The 20,417-nt window shown below is 38.7% G+C and overlaps 1 protein-coding gene across 1 annotated transcript in view; it reads left to right on the top strand.

The window, feature by feature from the left end:
- LOC106655899 overlaps window positions 1–14,245 on the top strand; it is a 42,945-nt gene extending 28,700 nt beyond the window's left edge. Inside the window, exons 2-3 of the mRNA XM_014376498.1 lie at window positions 12,645–13,059; window positions 14,010–14,245. Of these exons, the coding sequence (XP_014231984.1) occupies window positions 12,645–13,059; window positions 14,010–14,245 (651 nt within the window). The remainder of the gene's footprint in view (window positions 1–12,644; window positions 13,060–14,009) is intronic.
- Window positions 14,246–20,417: the final 6,172 nt, after the last annotated feature.

The following is a 20,417-nucleotide window of genomic DNA, read 5'->3' as shown; positions in this document are numbered from 1 at the left end:
CCCGCGAGAGCTTGCAAGTTTGGCTTTTGCCGGTATGTATTCGACTACTGTGCGCGCTCGCCAGCTCGCTCACTGCAGCCTAATCGCTCAGGAATATCTTCTGATTTGCACTTAGTAGCTACGTATATAAGGATCAATTACACGCTGAATTTTAATTAAATAGATATATAGATATATAAATGCTGCCAAAGGCCGCAATCAATGCACCTTACGGAATTTATATAGTACACCCGATGAATTCAGTCAAAAGTTTACGGATCAAAAATACGAGATAATTCTTTGAACTCGTCAAAAGCTTCGATTGATGAATTTGAAAAGTATACATCAGCAGTGTGTGTATGTGTGTACGCGTGTCTCGGTGTGTGTCTTTTACAGCATTTGGAATGAATTTCATTGACTTAACTACAAGACTTACATTGGAAAATTCTCATCGCGTCGTATGAAGCAGTAGTACGCTGGCGCTCTCGCTCGCGTCATAAGCAAGTTCATTTGATGGTTTCCAAAGTTGCACTACCGTACTGCCTGCATGTTGCACTGCACTATTCCTACTAGCAGATGCAATTTCATTTCTGATCAATTTTATGCTACATTTGCCCCGCTACATACCTTGAAAATTGACTTTCAATCTGCTTCAGCACCCATGCTCTACTGACACACACACGCGCGCGCGCGCACCCTTACATTCACACGCTATCACAGATGCACACTGCACATACATACATAGGACGCGAAGCGCAAAGTCTTCGCAACTAGGCCATCGAGATTTACGTTTCAAATCAAGCGCACATACACATCTACGCATGTTCGTCTCTCTCTCTCTCTCTTTCTCTGCTCTCGCCGCTCGCCGGCTGCTACTGTATACGTATATGCTTTAAGGGCGTCGAAAAAAGTGGAGTAGAAGAGATGCATAATGCAAATTGAAACGCCTCGACTAGACTACTGCTTTACACTGCTATCCTGCTATATGTAGCTACTACTACTAGTGCTGCTGCTACTACCGGTGCTGCGAGAACGAATGAACGGATAGAAGAATGAGTAAGAGAAGTGAGAGTCATCTACGTGAAATATATGTATATCACTCGAGATGAAGCAATGAATCAGCTGGCTAGATGAGCCATCGCACTAGAACTAATGATGTTTCCGACTTAATTAGCGTGGCCTAATTTAATATTACCGCCTCCGACTTGTAATGCTACTGCTACAACATGCGCATACTAACACATAATTTTTCTTTTCCTTTCGCTTTATATACCCTATAAATTTTCTTCCTTGTCATGCACACGCGTGGCTCGACCACCCTTTTAGGCATAACAATTTTTGACTTCGATATTATTATCATGTTTATTCGTGGATTTTCGTCTTTTGGTTGAGCCTTCAAAATGTTTCTCACAAATTCGAATCTTTACGCTGAGCACGAGTTGAACGCGTTCTTTTGCATATCGTAAATCATAGATTAATTGGTTCAGGTGATAATGCGAGCACATGAAAAGCGTAGCTGCCTAGAGCTTTTGTGCTTGTCACGTGACTTATGTAATGAATAGCGAAAGCTTGTTGTTAACACAATTGCTTTCCAAAGACGTGCTATCATCGTTAATTCACCTAGCCTTACTTTACTCAATCATCCTTTGTAGATTTTATCCCAAGCCTACCGCATGTAGAGAGATAGAGAGAAAGAGAGAGAACGCCACGCGTATAAGTATATATGTATACACTGCGCATAGGCTATATCAAATAGAAACGATTGTACCGAAGCCAAAGCTCTTTGATCTTCTATCTGATTTTACCGCGACTATAATTACAACGGAAACGCACGGCTATCAAGCATCTCAACTTTAATGATATACGCTCTCTGGCGAGCTCAGTCCTTATCCGCAAGCTTCCCTTATATTTTCAAGTTGTTTTGCCTAGATTTTTCCCTCGGACCTTTTCTTTACTTGCTTTGTGTATAACGCGCTTTTATTTATCTGTAAATACGCTCAAAGGCAGTCTTTCTCTCCGCAAGCATGATTGCAATCGCCTTGATGTTGAAATAGAAAATATACAGAGGGAATTCTCGTGCAAAAACTCAGACTTTTGAGTAGAATAAATAGAAAATCCAAAAATAAATATGCCATCGTAAATAGATACTTGACTCCTCTTTTTTAAAACTTATGAAAACAACATAATATAGATTTTGAAAGTGCTGATTTGTTCGTAAAATAGTAATACATCAGCGTATCTCGTTTTTGCTCATATCAGTGTGAATTTTGAGCCGTCGCGTGGCAAGCCTTTACGTCCCGATAAATTCAAAATCGACGTACAAATGACGAATTTCCGATACGCGTCTCTATACGTTGCGCCTAGTGCATCGTTTCATTATGGATATAATATAGTTTTGCGGGCAATCGGTTCGAAGCGTGCAGTGTGGAAACTCTGCATGAAGTAAATATAAATGTAGACACGGCCGGAGTAGCGCGCGAGACTACTCGTTGCATCATCAGTTCGGGTTTCTGAGCCGATATAATACAATTACGATCGACAACTAATAGTAATCAGCTGCAAATATCGTCCCCATTTACCCTGTATACAACAAGAACTTTGTTAGTTACCTGTTATCAGCATTCGAACATGGATACTTGGTATTGCGAGCTTCGTTAGGTCGCGAGAAATAATTAATACCTTGGGTACATCTATGTATATTCGAAAAAAACTTTCTCTGCCATCGATTGACTTTTCTGTTGCGATTGTTATTGTTATCATAATGCGAAATAAAATTCTCGATCTCCCAGTGAAAGTCACGCATTTCAGTATCGATACTCTTTACGAGATTTACGCGAACAAGATCATCAAGTGGCTGCGGATCAGCGAATAAAAAATATATCGGAACGTGCAATGCATGCGCTGCCTACTCTCAAAAGGTAAAACTCCACGGTTGCAAGTTCATAAATAAATTCAAATCTATTCGTAAACTAATTTTCATGATAATCCCTTGGATTCGACACAGTTCGTCGCGATACGCTAGAGCTTTTTCTCTCTCGTGCAACGTGTAAGCTGGGCCTGCATACCAAGGTCTCAATGCTGCCAACCACAGCACACGTAGTAACGTTGCCCGAAACAAAATCCTTTTTCCAGCGCGCGAGCTTTTCGAGCCCCGCTGCTTTCTCTCTCTCTCTCTCGCTCTGGTCGTAACGCGCTGCGAGTACGTAGTATATATATATGTATATAACTCGCGTACCCCCATATAATGCGCTTCGCGCTCGGCAATAGTATATAGTGGCTTATAAGTACGCTCATGAATTATGCAGAAGTGCAAACAAAAGTGTTCGCGAGGCCGCTCTGGCGCAGTAGTAGCGAGGCTGTATTATAGCTCGGGCTGCCTGCATGTATGCAGCCTCTACCCACTAACTCTTGCAGCCCAGTGCTACAATACTTGTGTATTTTACGCAACAGCAGGAGCGACGGCGACGGCACAGTAACGCGCCAGCTCCACTCTCGCAGTTGTGTATAAAGCATTGTCATCGTCGTTGCGCTTGTTCTCGCGCTACGTGTAACGTATGTATATTTATATAGAAAATATATAGATGTTTACGCATATTTATGTACCACGTACACCACGCGCACACGTAGCCACGCACACACGCACACGTACGCGCATGCACGAGCACCAGTCTGCATACATTCGATTGTGCTTGAGCTTGCAGCCCTCGTAAGAGCTGCCTGCGCGATATTGGATATCTGGCTCTTTTCAAACACTCGTGAAAGCTCGAGGTACGTCTATACGCACGCGCGTTTACACAGTCATATAAGCCTACATATATATTATGATACGTTGCACCAGAGCTTTTTTTACGTCAAGCTCCCGAACCTGTGCGGGCGCGAGTTCACGTTGAAGTTGAGCCGGCTTGATGGCCGCTTGTATACACTACGCGCGCTGCTGTATGCCATTTACATTACGAGATTTTAAATAAAGCTTATCATTTTCATTTGGTGTAGTTGCAGTTTCTTCTGACCTTTTTCAATGTGTGTATATGTATACATGTATATGTGCCCGGGCGCTGTGGGGGAGATAAACGCGCTTTAAGCACTTTGCGTTCGTAAATATTTCACGAAATTTGCTTGGTTTCTCTGCGTTGCTGCTAACTGATGCTGCTGCTACTGTTGCCGTGTGCGCTAGACGCAAGACTCGAACCATTTCATTTCGATTCGAGAATTTTTATTCAAAAGACCCATTATGTTGGCGAGGCTCTTTAAAAACTTCTTGACGCGTTTATTTTGATTTCCGAGCAACTTTCCCGGTCTTGCCAAAGCGTATATCGAAGAAAACTTTGTTGCAGTAGCAGCAGCAGCAGCAGCAGCAGTGTAAGCAACAGCAGTGGACAACAAGTTTCGCGGGTTACTATGCGCACTATACGAATAATTCGAGTACATGTCAATAACATACTCATTGACACAGTCAATCGATTAGCCGCAGTGCTTTTGTGCGGCTCGGGTGAGTAGGCTACTGTAATAATATCTAGTGTAGCGCATAGAGTACACGTATGTACTGCGTGTGATCAGCCAGTGCCAGAGCCTTTCACTCGATAATACCCAGGGAAGCAGGGCGATATAGACATAGTAGCGACTCTGGCTTGCATCCAACACTTTGATGCTAGAAACACTACGTTGCGTTGCTCTCTCTCCTTCTGACTATCCCCGTCTCACTCTCTATCAAAGTCTCGATAATCCAAGCCAGTATTGAAGTGTCTTTATTGGTATTACAGGACTGGACCATCGTGCAGGCGCAATGTGTTATACTACGCGTGCATATACCACGTTTATATGACACAAAGATATATAAAACGATCGCACGTGCGAGAAGAATGCTATTATTGAGGATAATAATCTGAATTTAATGAACGTTATCGCTGTTGTCAAACTTTCCGCTCTCGCGTATGATTTTGCTTGCACAGGTGAATTCAAACTTTGACCATAACTCGATTTAAATGATATTCGTGAAAATTCGCCATTGCATAAAAAATTGATATTACTGACACTTGAGCAAAATGGTGTCTTTTTTCATTAAGTATCAATGTAAACTTTGCAGGGTACTTAAATATAAAGATTATTAACAAAACTTTGACAACATTTAAAACTTTGACCCTACTATTGAAATTATTGCAAAAGTTTATCCCTTCATTTTATTTCTAAAACATCGTCCTATTTTAAGTATAATTTGTAATTGTCATTTTAGATTGTAAAAGATATAAAATATTTCAGAGAAAAGTACAGGCAGCCCTATAAGCTTTGACATGACAGCTGAAATCTCGATTTAATTTAATTAGAAATCTCTCAAAATATTTTATAAGATTTTTTTTAACATTACTTTTGGAACTTATAACTTAACTTATTTTGGATTTTTTTTTATGAAAATTGAATTTTTCGGAAAGTCTGATGACTCCATCGGTAAGCTGAGGAATTTTCCTATCGAAAGCATATCTTCATTTATTTTTTGAGTCAAATTACGAGCGAATTTCGATTGTAGCGAGTCGTGCAACGCTACAAACCTCAAGACCACTCTGAAAACAACTCGAGAACAGAAAACGGAGAACAGAGCAATCAAAATTCGCTTATAGGATTGTAATTCGACGGAAAAAATAAATGAAGATATGCTTTTGATAGGAAAATTTCTCAGCTTTCCGATGGTAGTATCAGATTTTCCGAAATATTCAATTTTCATAAGGAAAAATCAAAAATAAACTAAAATGTTCATTTTTTCCGCATCGAGTTTTTCGAGAAAATAAGTTCTCCGTATTTCATGGCGATTTTGTAGGTGAATGTGCGACGTATCGGAAAAGCTGATACCACCATCGAAAAGCTGAGAAAATTTCCTATCGATAACAGTAGTCTGTAATTTTTTTAAAATGAGTTTTTTCCCACTCTAACCTAAAATACGCAACTTTGCCGCTAATTTTAGGCTCTCGTAGGAAAAAATAGTATCTCAAACTGGTGCAGATATGGTTTTTTAACAAAACTCGTTACAGCACTCGCCTTCGGCTCGTGCTATAATCCCTCGTTTTGCTAAAAAACCATATGTGCACCCGTTGAGAAATATACTATTGATACTTTTTCAGCGACTTAGAAATTGAGTAATTTGCCGTATTTGTGTGAAAAGATGACTTTTCGGCGTCTAAAACACAAAAGTGACAAAAAAAAATGACCTATCTTCAAATTTCATGTTCACGCGTTTTTTCTCACTCCTAGGATCCCTAGAAACAATTTGACCTTCTTTTCACCTTCTTTTTGTTAACGAAACTGCATTTTATTTTGGGATTTGACCGTATATCAAGGATGTTTTAGTAAAAACTAACCTAATTACACTAAACATCATTTAAAAAATGTTTCAATCATAAATGAAATGTTTAATTTAAACGGTCAGCTGAAAGGATAATTAATGTATTTTTATAGAAAAAGTGTCGCTGCAAAAATAGAAATTATTGGAAACATTATAATTGTTGTAAGGATATTAAAGCCAACACACCAGCAAGTAACAAAGCAGCCTGAGAAATTTGTTCCTTTGTAAATTAGCGAAGTCAATCAAGTGGCAGACAATATCTCGTGCCCCGCTGAACATGCAGTGCTTTGAGTCGTTCGCGTGATATGGTGTCATGCTTTAGGCAGACACCAAACTACAACCGCAATCTATCAAAATTGCCATCAAAACTCCTTTCTCCGTCTCTGTCTCGCCCGCTACTACTCAGCGTCGCCCACACGCTTTCTACCTTCCTGTAAGATAATTTAGGCTTTATACGTGAATTTTCCTATGCATGCGCGCAATGTGTAAACGTAATTGCTTTTTTGACATTAAAATAATAATTGCGTAAATTTCGGTTGGAACACACACAGACACGAATCCGAGGGAAACGGAGAAACCGTAGGAATCGAGGTAACAATCCTGCTTTTTATGTATTCGACGAAATTCGAATTTATACTTCGTAAAGTCGTACGTGCGTAATTCATCAGTCAATAATTTCTCTCGAATGCGTGCAAAGGCTACGGTGATAATTGTCTATCGATTTTTCATTTAATGATATTTCAGTACAAAAGGGGAAGGTAAATATTGGGTACATTGTATCAATATTTACCCGGTGCATAATTTAAAATTGTATACGTGCATCCATATACAGTGTACATCCCGAGGGGTGAATATTCAGATAGTAGAAAAAGGAGTCAATTTGATCAGAGTTCGGTTAGACAAGGTCAATCGTCGGGTATCAGCGGCGTGCACTGACAATTATTAAACGATGGGGCAGTTGCGTATAACCAACGGAAATAATGCATATATTCATTTCTCACCTTCAAGCAAGATGACTGAGCACATAAAATCGTATTTTTAGTGGGCCATTACTACTAATATTTTTAACAGGTGTCGTTTTCTTAAAAAAAGAATAAGCGAAACTTGAGCCGATTGCATTAATTTACTAAAAATTGAACTCAAGTATAGACGAACTAATTACTCATAAAATCAGGATAATTACGTGCAATTACTAATTGACACATTTATATAGTAATTTAGATCGATAACTAATACGGACTGATAATAGTTATCCATATCAACAGGTACGTGACATTGAAATAATTCGACGTTAAAGCCTCTCACTGAAAGCTTCTACGTGCGCGAGTAAATGTATATGTATATGAGTGCAAGCATGAGTGTGTATACATAGTATTGTACAGCATGGAAGTTGTATGCGTACATTTCTACTGAAAGGATCCTGAGACTACTCTGCGCGTATATTATATACTGCACATATAGATCCAGTATTTCAACCAGCTCTCTCGCTCTGTAGTTGAACTGACAAGACATGACAAGCTGCGGGTAAGGTTTGGACTTTACTTGAGACATCCTAATCTCTCTGCAAGTCTACTCTGCTCTATTGCGCCAGACTCGGGTTCTCTTTGCCCCAGTATAGCATTAGTAGTAGCAGCGGCAACAGAAGCGGCTATGCACACGCGCAAATTCACCTTGTATATTAGCTATACCCAGCCACATACATGTGCGACGTATCTCCCTTTTGCCTAGCTTCGCTCGCAAGCTCAACTCTCGCTCTCTTCTGCTTTTCCGATTCTAGCCACTTATACGTGCGACATCTTCTCGCTAGCTCCAGAGGAAGAGAAGAGAGAGAGAGAGACGGAGAGAAAGACGTGCCAAATGTGCAAATGGCTTCGTACTTTGATTGCGCTTATAGCGTACGTATGTATAGATCTTATATAAATATATACATTGTGCACGTTCTACATGTGGGTTTATCAATATATATATATTCTTTGGTCTATACGCGCGAGCAAAAGCAGTGGTAGCAGCAGAAGCGCGATGCTTTCAAGCAAGCGATTTCCAAGGCACGTAGCAGCGGCTTTAGTACGCGCGCCAGCGTAGCAACATAGGCTCATCCACGTTGCAGTATTCTCGCTATATCTACTATAAAATTATATGGCACCTGCTATAAAATTATACAGTCATTCGGCATTAAAAATGATGAAGAGCTTGCAAGTTTTTATCATTCTCATTTTTTCCCGGCGCGCGCCCTAGCCGTGGCATTTATCACGGTGGCGCGGCTAAATTTTATAACTCGTCCATGCTTTTGCGAAATTTAATAATGAAACATTAAAGTATTAATGAAGCCCCCAAGAGAGCCCCTCTGGGTTTTCGAGTATTTTATCAAAATAATAACGAAAGATCTCATTTACAGTACACTGGACACGAAACTTATAAGGATTATCATTATTTCAATTAAACTAATCCATTGGATATCTTCAAGTAACGCACAAAGTAGCGGTTTTAATAGAGTTTTTTTTTTATGAATCGGTATACATCATGTTATGCGCGTAACTCTATTATATGAACCTGCAGTTACGAGGACGCTGCATTAATTTGAGATGCATTCAATATTTTAACTGCCATTAACTGCGTTTCGATCAAGAATTGCACTTTCCAAATGCTTTTTTCCTGCATTAGCGCGAGTATTAATTCAGCAGCATATTCCGAGTATCTTTTGTACGTACGAGTCTCGTACTTCGAAATTTCCGCCACTAGGCTTTATTGTACTAGCATGTTGGTAAGTAATAATTGGAGGTATATTCCAACGGTTGCATTTCATTTCCGCCAACACGCCGGCAAAAAACTAGATTTTTAATTAAATGCATGAAGATTCTTGTCGCGAAAAAGAGAATGAAAAAAAGCCCCGGCAAAAGAAACTTATCGCGCGAGCGCGACAACGATTCCGTTTTCACACTTCTCTTTTCTAGCACACGTACGTACGTGTGCTATATATATACTCTTGGTATATATACTTCTTATCCTTCTACATAATGCATGTGCATCGCCGCTCTACTGATTCTCTCTATTTTTCTCTTTCAGGTTGACTCGACGAACAACGAGACTTTCGCGACTTATACTACATTGAGGGAGGAAAGGGACTTTTTTATATGCGCCAACGTGCAGCGATGAAACAACTCACCTAATATATGCGCGTCGCAGTATCGGTTAAAATATATGAATGTTTCAGTACCGAGGTATGATTGATTGGTCGAATTATTTTTACTGATAACAATGAAAATGTCTATATATTATTCATTTAATTTTGAAAATTAGCGCTGACAATAGTATAACGAGGAAATTCAAAAATAATAACGCGCTTAAAATGTAATGCGCGTAGAAAATTTGGGATGATAAGAGGCTTACGATGAAAAGTCTGCATCGCACTGAAAAATCTCACACTGTACGCCCGACACATGTACTTACTCAACCATTCATCATATTTCAGCCATGTCGAGAGAGACGAGAAAGACATTAATGTAACTCACAGATATGCATGTTTGTAACCTAGTTTGGTGTGGCGACATTTGCTGCTGGTGACAAAAAAAAAGAAAAAATTGTCACGCGAAAAGGTGAAGAAGTCTGACACTCTAATCGGCTTTGTTAGTTGCCCCAATGCGGCGCCCTATGGAAAGAGAAGCAAAATATTTTTCGCGTGCACCTTTAAATTTCAAGTCGTTTTTTCGCGTGCGTGTATGTACGTTTACTGCCGGATTACAGCAACTAGTTGGAAAAATACTAGCTTTTTTCATGCTCGTTTATCGCCTAGATATTTACATTTCGAGCGATGAAGTAGATTTTAAATATATGATAATTTGCTGCTTTACGAGAGACTTAACTTCATAGATATCAAAATACTGCAATTGCTATCGTGCAATTTCAAACTCATTATTCTACGGAATAACCAATTCATATTTAACGCGAATGAACTTTATTTCTGTAACCTTTTCTTTGCAAGTCCGATTCTAATTTCGTTATAAATAGATCATCTTTTTTGCTAAAACTGAAAGCATTTAACATCATACTCAATCCTTTTGCAGAACCGAACAAAAAAGTACAATGTAGTCGCGTTTCTAAAGAATAGTTTATTTACAAAAGATTATATGAGAAGTTGGTACGTATTTTTTTAAAAGATTGTATTACTATGATAGGTTTTACCAAGTTCACTTTTGATAATAACAACATAGATAATTTTTACATTTCGAAGAAGCTATTTGAACCCTCGAGCAAAACGTGCAATGTAACCGTTGAAAACTTGAAATAGATATTTCAATTAATTTCAATTTACATCAGTGTAAGCAACCATCATGTAATGTTTTAGTTTCTGTGAGTAGCAGTAAAATGAATTTCCAGAGCTCGCTACTCGTTCGATTAATTTTATGTAAATCAAATGAGTCCAAATTAAAAAGCAATTCTAGCCAACTCGACCTGGCGCTGTAGTAGTCGCGCGTTGACGCGGCATCGAGGACAAAAAGGAGAAAAAAAATAGTATAGCTCAGTTAGTTAAGCTCGATCGAAGCCAGAGAAATGAAAACCCCGAGCACTGGCCACTGGTACTGCTGTGCTGTGCGCGATGCGGCGAGGTAACGGAAGCCTTTATTTTCTCTCGCGCCCGCACCCTCTCATGATTCCGTCGGGAATTCGTTTAAGCGTTGATAGCCCCAGCTCAACATTGCAGGGAGCCTGTGCAATGTTTTACACAGCTCCGAGCTACAGCTATAGCTTGACCCACTTCGAGAGGTGGGAACAATTTGCACTTGAACGTCGTCGTTGTCGTGTCCTCGTCCTCGCACTACAGCAGCGATGGTAATACCTTAGTTTTCCTATGCGTACGCTATATATTATACGTATACGTAAACGGAAAAAATAGAGATAGAGGCGGAGGGGTTAAAAAAGAAAAGAGCTACACTCGAGGATTTGGATAAAAAAAAATAACATGCCCTTGTGACGCATTAGCGAAAAAGAATTTAGAATTTGTCACCGACGAACTCGAGTAAGCAGTTTAAATTTTTCGTCTACTTGCTGATTTATTTTCTTTGTCAGCTTCCCCACTTCCTATGCGTGGAATTTTTCAGTTAAACTACTCCGAAAACTCATCCCCCTCTGCGTACATACGAAAAAATAACTGAATTTTTCAAGAAATGAATTCTTGAATCTGAAATGCTTGCATAAGCAAAAAGTCGCAACCTCAGCTAATGAATTTCAACAAATTTTTGCGACTTCTTTTCAGCGTTAGGCAACTATCATACATACATGTATACATTTTGAAGCAAAATTAGTCTAATAAATTTTGAATAAATAAAAAATGTGCTTTCCCAGCCAAGACTTAAATCAAATTGATGATGTACGCTTCAGTGCTATTAATACGATATTTTTCCGGGTGGAAAATTATGATTAATGACTAAAAATTCTTTTGTTGCGCAAAACAACAATATAGCTAGCTCGGCTAAAGCCATAAAGGTGGGGCTAAGTAACGGACTCGAAGAAAGCACGTGTTTGTGCCCCTCCGTTGTACAGCTCGCGCGGTGCGGAGGATGGACAACTTCAAGAGCGTGCTATGTGCCAGCCGCCTCAGTGAATCTGTATGCAGGAAACGCGCACGCATATGGGAGATGGATTGTAGTATAAAAGTCTTTCCCCATTGATAGAAAGTTGCAGTTACTTTTTAACTTTAGTTCCAACATATTGTTGCAATGATACCAAAGGTACTGTGATTATTTTTCAAGTGAATAAGCTTAGTGAAATCGTTCATCATTTTCAAAGCAGTTTTTATTTCTAAGAGCTATCAGTGTAGAGTTTAAAAATTGAATTGAATTTTACATACTTTTTATTAATTCTTTTTATTTATACTTCGAGCGAGAGTTTAAAACAATTTTACCGATAAAGATATATTTTCAATTATCCAGACTCAATTTTGCCGGTTCCTCAATTTAAAAATTATGCCAAAATTCGATAACTCAATATAAATAAAAAATTCAACGTCAATTGTAAAAAAAATTAATAAATTAATAATGTTATTTTGGATTTTTGATGACAGATGATTCTGTAAAAAGTAGATTTTATTGCAGACTTATAAATGAAAATTTTGAATAAAAATTTCACAAAATACAAATGAATTTACATACTTCTGTATGCATTTATGAAAATTAAGATCATTTTTATTAAAATAACAATAAATTTTTTTTTTTTTAGTAAAAGAATGATCAAAAATTAATCTCAACTTATCCCTAACCAAACGTTTGTTAATAAAAAATAATATTACAAATTAACAAAAAATGAAATGATTATATTAAATTCACAATTATACTCGCAGTTTATTAGAAACATTCTTGGCGTGAGCCTACTAGTATTCAATGCTATCTCAGCTGGAGTCATCCCCGGGGGAAAAGCTGATGAACAATTTGCAAAAAAACACTTGTACCAGCATCACGAGGCTTCAGTCCCAAGTTCTTATATGCAATTTCACGGACCTGTTGAGGGTCCGGAATACGAAGTGAAAGTGCCGTACGTAGATCTCCATCGTCTTCACCAACAATTAGTTGATAACGACGGACACAATCACCTGGAAAGTAACCATCAAGACAAAGATTATCGTCACGCCGATGCGCAGCAGCAACATCACGGCGAGTACGCAATGGACTACATGGCAGCACCGAAGTATCAATTTTCATACGGCGTAGAGGATCATCATACCGGCGACTTTCATAGCCAAAAAGAGTCTCGGGACGGTGAGTGATAATCTTGCAGCTGATCGTCGTAAATGTCCATCACGCATATGTTTATTGACTTTCGCGCTTACTCTCTTTCCAATCGTTGAGATTCCTTGCGAGCATTGCAATTTCGACGTTAAAAAATAATTTGTTAAAAGAGAAAACTTGCAAGCATTCTAAGACGTGAAATGTTTTACGCGTGTACAGCTTGGTTCTATGAATTTTCATAGCTCATTAATCACAACTATTATTAATTTTACATTTTGTCGTAGAAGAGTATAAAAATTTCATCTTAAATCAAAAAGTGTAATCGAATTCATTTTAACAATCGCTTTGTGTCGGAATCATTCTGACGTTTAAATGTATTAAAAGCTAGCTGCCTATACAAGCGCGCAAGCTATCGAGTCATTTTATGCAATCTAACTTCCGGAAGAGATGTTGATGAAATAAACCTAATTATTAAACAGTTACATTTGACTGCTCATCTCGAGCATACCACATTCAGGCTTCTGCTATACTGTTTTATGCATTTAACGCTCTAACAGCGTATTCTCGGATCCAGTAGAACGCGGAAAAAGAATTCAGTTAGCATCGGAAGTGAAGAAGTTTTTTCTTTTTCCTCCTCTTTCTCTCTCTCTCGCTCTTGTATGGTCGTGAGCACAACTGCTATTCCGCTCGTCTCAATTGCGATCATTACGCGTGTCTTTAAGCAAATCCAATTTACACGCGATGCTTCTGCAATATGCGGCGAGGTTAACTTACATCTAATGCTGCACATTACGCGCGTATCGCGTCTCGATCTCGCGCTCGGCGCGTTGAGTGGAGAAAGTAAAAGAATATCTGCCAAGTATACATGATTTAATCTTGCTTCTTCCCTCTCCCCCTCCCTCCTCTCTCTCTCTCTCTCTCTCTCTTTGGTGCTGGTGAGCGATACGCTTTATGATAATGTTGGCGATGATATATTGCAGGTAGTAGCGTATCGGGCGAGTACAGCGTGGCGGAACCCGACGGTGGCATGCGCGTGGTGAGCTATCGCGCCGACAAGCACGGCTTCCGAGCTATAGTGCAGATGCACGGCAAGACCGACCACTACGGCTACCCGGAGGAGGTCGTCGCCGCCGCTGCCGCCGGCCGTCATCATTTGCCAGAGGCTTCGGCCTACGTACCCGTCGAGGAGTCATACGACGAAGATCGACGACAATAATCAGAATTGCCACAGCAACGGCAATGACACGCGCTGGATAATTCAGTCGGATAAAAAAGAAGAGAGATTGCCGATTCGTTGAAGCGTTGACATATAGAAGAGAGATTCCGCTACTCTTTAACTCGGAGAATGGAAGAAACTTACTATACAACTACTCTCGCTTTCTATATCGCATTTGAGCTATAAGATGTAATATCACAGCTAGCTTGCAGCTCGGCTGCCTAGAGATTCTGATTTATATCAGTACTAATCATTTAAGCTGTTGATTATTTTGTATATACAATAATTATTTGACGATGGCGAATGGATGAGATTCTATCCAATTGCAGCATAATTGCGTCGGTAATCAAACGTAAAGATTCGATTTTTTTCAATCGTTATTTTAACAAAAAATAATAATCTTGAATGGAATATTATTATTTTACTGAATAAAAGTTTCATCTAGGCTATAATTTTTTCATACTGTACATTTATTCAAGTCAAATTGATGAAAAGCCAACCATAATTCGTTCGTTTAGAGTTCATTCAATTTTGTAATATGTGACGCATTTCATAAACCAAATACTACAATAATTATAATCACGAATACTTCATAAATAAAATCTTTTTTTATAATTTCCAGCATAAAATATTTATTTACAAGATCCAACGCGTTAATTACATTCTATCATGAATATAAACAAATTTTATAAGAACTAAAGAACAAGAAAACGATCAGATACAGTATAGAGCAACATAAAATGCAGTGGAACCTCTCTATAACGAAACTCAAGGGAAACGATTTGAAATTGATAGTATATTAAGAGTTCAAGAAAAAATGATTCATTAGGAGATTTAAAAAAAATCTTCTAAAAAGTATTTAAAAAATACTCAAAATATTATCATCGTTGAATATAACCTGTAAGTTTGATAATTTGTTTGTTTTGCACTGAACTTTTCTTGCAATATCTATAAAAAAAATGGTGGAAAGAGTATTAACCGAGACACCATAATCTTCTGCTATTTGCTTTATGAATTGTTTTTTTCTCTCTGCACTATCAATTATTTATTCATTTATTTATTTTATTCATTGCAAAAACTCTTTTTTTCGGTTGAGATTTTGCTATACTTTAGCGAATTAAAATAAGGAATATAAAATATCGATTATTAATCTACTAAGAAGATTAACCTTATTATTAAAATAATAAGTTAGTTGCCCACTTGGACCTGGGAAGTTCAAAAATTTATTTACGAGATGTCGCAGCAAGTTGATTCAGAATTTAGAGAGGTTCCACTGTATTTCACGAATGCGGATGTTTATAATATTGTAGCAAGAAACTCACTGGCGCTTGAAATTACCTTGTCTGTAGTAATGTAAAATGTAAAACAGCAAAACTGATAGCTGCGGAATCGTAATAAAACAATGAGAGAAGTTTGTGGCGCTATGCTGTAGGCTAGAAGAGCTGCACATTGTCCGATAAAGCTTGCAGTACAGTTCAACCGTGTAAACATACAACGCGTTTGCTCTGTAGCCCCCCCCCCCTCCTCCCCTTAATATGCAATGTTAAGGGAAACGTATGTGTTATCGAACACGAGAACACACTTGTACACTTAAAGACAATTGACAGGCACTCAGTGTATATGTGTATTGCAGTAGTTTCTAGATCACACTATTAAAGAGTAATAGCAAGCTAAGATTTCTGAAAAAAGCTAAAATTTGAAATTTTAATGAAAGCTACTCTATAGATCTTTTAATTTGAGCCTTTAAGAATTTTTAGTATACTTTAATCGTACACGTCTTGAAATACTTCAACAAATATTTAATTAATTTTGCCCAAAAAATATTTCATAAAAATCAAAATAAGCTATTTTTTGACTAACTGTAACTTGTTTATTGGAAAGTACGGAAGATTTTAATTTAATAATCGAAATTGTGAAAATTGCGGTTTCCCCACGAAAAATTTTTGCCAAAAATTAAGACAGATATTGCCTTTTAAGTCATGATAATGGTAGCAACGAACTATGTAATTCCCAACGTAATTTTTAACTCCATCCATTTAATATTTACCAAGATTTCTTGCAGTTACGTTCGAAAAATGATTTGAAATAAAAGCGTTGATGTTTTTTTTGTGATTTAAATTTACACGATAAAATGTAAAAAGCCCTTTGTTTCCTCCCTATAAAAACCACTTGGACATCATTCTTAATATCCAATTAGAGCTTTTTAACGGAAAAATCAATATTTTGAAAATAAAAGAGTGGCGTTACCCGATAAGTTTTTGTTTTGACTTATGTTTTTCCACTAACAATTCCCCAGGTAATTTCGGGAAAAAAAGATACATGTTTATAGCTTGACTTGAATTTGATTTTCTTAAATGCTTTGGGAGTATATAAATCTAAGTTGGTTAAAAATTACGTTAAACCGGTTGAATCAGTGAAACTTCAGAATGAAAAATAAATTAATTAATTAATGAAGAATTTGTGGATTAGAAAACAATTCGAGATACGAGTAAAAAATTTGATCAATATGTTTTGAAGTAAGCGCATTTGAAACACGTGTATGCCTCACTTCTCTACAATTCATTGAAATTTTGTAAACTTTTGATTTGCATTCGAATCCAATGATACGCACGAGTGCGCTTCATCGAAAGCTCTTCTATGTATTACTGCGCTACTAAATAATTGCAATACGAGGCCCGTTAATTGCAATCCATTGCAGATAATCGAAATATTTTTATCGGATATAATCGCCAGTAATCAAGCTCTTCGTGAAAGTATAATATTGTTTGTATCATTATTCAATAAATCACCTCTCTGCAGCGCCTGTATATGCACGCGATCACATGAATAGATCACTGGGAGGTGAGTAAGAGAGAGAGAGAGAGAGAGAGAGAGAGAGAGAGAGAGAGAAAGGCCAGTGTTCAAGGCGAAGCTATATTAGCATGGCTCGTTACAGGCCTCTCATGATGAAGTATAGGTGAGCAGACGGCCGCAGTGCACATCCCAAATCAGTTGCGAGAGACCCACGTGTACATATATCCCATAATACGTATCTATATAGATCTGCTTACAGCAGGTATATATAGGGCCGGAGAGCTGCTACGTACATTGGCATGAATCTTCCATTCATCGAGCAAAGGCAGTGGCGTCGGCGACGGAGGCTGTGCCAGTAGAGCAGTGAATTCTCTATCGACCTGCATTCGCGCCCTGTCGTCCTCCTCTCTCATTCTCTGACTCGTCGGAAAGCTATAGAATTTCAGAATAGCAGTATCTTTGCCGCTTCGTCTTATTCATCTCTCTCCCTCACTGTGAAAGCTTCACAAATTTTCTCTCGGCCACTGCTGGTTTGTATATACCTATGTAGAATACACGTGCACACAGTAGCCGTTCGTTTGTCAAACAAAACGATAGTAACTCGTGAAATCCTTTTAAGATCCGTACATCAATCCTTACAAAATTCATTGATCTCTTTACTCTTTCAACGCTCCTACACTCTGCGAGCTAGCCCTTTTTTTTTCTATGCTTTTTATCGCTCGATTTTTTTTTACTCAACAGCACTGTACTCTCATCCGATCCTATAACGACTCGGATGCTTCTAAAACGAAGCTTTCACAGAGCTCTGTATCAAATTTGATTAGATTTGACTTGAAATCAAGAATGCATAGCTTAGAAGGGGGATAGAGAGAGAGAGAGAGAGAGAGAGAGAGAGAGAGAAAGAGAAAGCTTAATTCAAGATCCGATGATGGGTAAGGTACACCCCGAGCTCAGCTATTGAGCCATAAATTGATGTCACCGAGCTTTTATTGTTGATTGTTCGGACGCAGGCTGTCAGGGTAATTGTCATCAAACAACGTGTGGCCTACAATTTATTCACTACCGCTAATAGCAGATGTGCTCGGGCGAAAAAAGTGAATCTCGCAGTCAACACACCTATTCGCACATATAGCTGGGCCGTTGTGCGTAGCGTACACGGCACCAAGTGTATACAGGCGCAATTAGGATGGATTGTATAGCGCAGAGTTTGCAGTGGGCACCCACACATACGCGCACGCATATATATGTACGCACACGCGGCAAGCTCGTATACATGCGAGAGTTATAGGTATACACGGAGGAGTCATGCATACGGAGATTCTATACGTATACGGGCCGAGGCCAGGCAAAGCCGATAAAACCAAAATATGCGAGCTGTGCGCGCGTATAGGCTTGGCTCGCGGCGGCTGCGGAAAAGGGCGGAAACGCGCGCACTCACGAGGCCGGCTCTAGCGCGCGTGATTCTCGTATTTCAATTGGCAAGCAAATATCAGCTGAAAGAGTAAATTCTCTATGCACTCGAGTGTGTGTGTGTGTGTGTGTGTATCCCAAAAACTGTATATATGCGGTATAGCCGAGCTATTTCTGCTCTCTCTTTTTATCCTCGTGCAAGTTCTCTTATTCCCTCGATTACTGTATAGTATGATACGTACACACGAGCCGTGCATATACGGGAGGCAAAAACGCGCGAGCTGTTGTTCGCGTTAATTCGTTAAACTGCTAATTTCATTGGAGCTTGCAATCGCATTTTATCACGTCGTTTAGAATTGTCGCGTACGCCGCCGGAGCGTTTGCCAGTTTTTAAGCTAGGCCAGTTGAATTATCAGACGAGCATATATGTGTACGTATATTTTTCGCTTTTGGCACAGTCAAAGAGTCAAATTTATTGAATCATTAGCTTTGTTTATCTTGACTCTTGTTCGCATCGATCGACTTTTTATCAAATCAATGCGCATTACAACAAAAAGCTTTTCGTTCTTACTATTTAATAAAGTTATCGTCATCGCGTGTTTTTTAACCGTAATGATCGATGGCAACATTTTGAACGGTTGCGAATTGCTCAAATGCGTGCACGTTTTATTAAAAAAAAACTCCATTAAAAAAAATTTGAAGTATCATCCATTCATTGCTAATTGTGGTAAAAATAAACATTAATTAACTGCACAAAGTTCTTGCTTCTTTATATATTTTTTAGTCAAAGATATATTTAATAAAAATGTACATTGGAAGAAGTTATGCGGCCTACGAAATGTTTTTCGAGATGAAAAAAACCAAATAAAAAAAAACTTGCAAGATTTCCCTTACCGAGCTTTTCATAATTAATTTGAAAGAAAGTAGGCCAGAACACCATTCAATCTATAAGATTGAACGCAAACGCCGAAAGAAAAAAGGAAAAATAACAAGGGTAAGAAACAGAGATGGTGCGAGAAAAGGAAAAGAAGAAGAAAAATAAAAAGATACCAGCAGGAATATATATATACATACAACTCGGAGCTCGAATCGAGACTGCAGAAGCAGCTCGAGTGAGATGTAAGTTTCTCTCTCTCTCTCTTTCTCTCCTTCGCTTGGAACTTTGGGACGCGGCAAGAAAAATCTATTAACGGGGAGAAACTTATTGTGCGCGAACTGTCTCAGGCCAACGGTTACATTAAAGCTCTGAATACCAAAATACCCTTGCCCAGTGTATTCGCGTAAACAATGCTCCCCTCCTGGCCAAAGTTTCAGCTTTTCTAACTGCGCGCATCATCGGTTCTCTCGTTCGTCTTGCTTGTTTTTTCCTTCGACAAATCAATTTTTTGCGCTAGAGAACGGGGAACAAAGTGCACCGCTGTTACATACATGTAGAAAGAGGGAGACTGCAGCGGATTTCGCGTATAGTAAAGCAGAGTTTTGTTACACTTATTTATCGATTATTTACTTAAAGCTCCCGGCTTCGGGGGAATGCTCTAACGAAGTTCTTTTATTTTTTTCTGCGATCCCAAACAATGTCAGTAGTTAATGAAGCGCAGGCACTAATGCCAGCACAAGCGAGTAAATCTTTATTCAATAGTACGAGAGAGAAAGAGAGAGACAGAGAGAGATAAAGAGGACCCCGGCAAAGGAGAAAAGCCGTCTTTTAACAAGAGCGCCACGTACGCGTACTGCTACTATTATGGCACACGTGTATGAGCGCAGCGCACGTATATTGCAGTCGATAATGCTAATCGAACGTGAATGCGTGTATATATATTCAGTGACGAAGAGAGAAGCTATGAACTTCGCAGTACACCAACACACCGACCTACACATACACAAACACACACACACACACACACACACACACACACACACACACACACATACATGCTCTACTCGGGTACTAAATTTATATCATCAGGGG

This window comes from Trichogramma pretiosum, unplaced genomic scaffold, assembly GCF_000599845.2.
Source record: "Trichogramma pretiosum strain Unisexual culture from Peru unplaced genomic scaffold, Tpre_2.0 scaffold63, whole genome shotgun sequence".
Lineage (NCBI taxonomy): Eukaryota > Metazoa > Arthropoda > Insecta > Hymenoptera > Trichogrammatidae > Trichogramma > Trichogramma pretiosum.
Note: the sequence above shows the minus strand (reverse complement) of the source record. Positions and strands in the feature narration are given on the sequence as shown.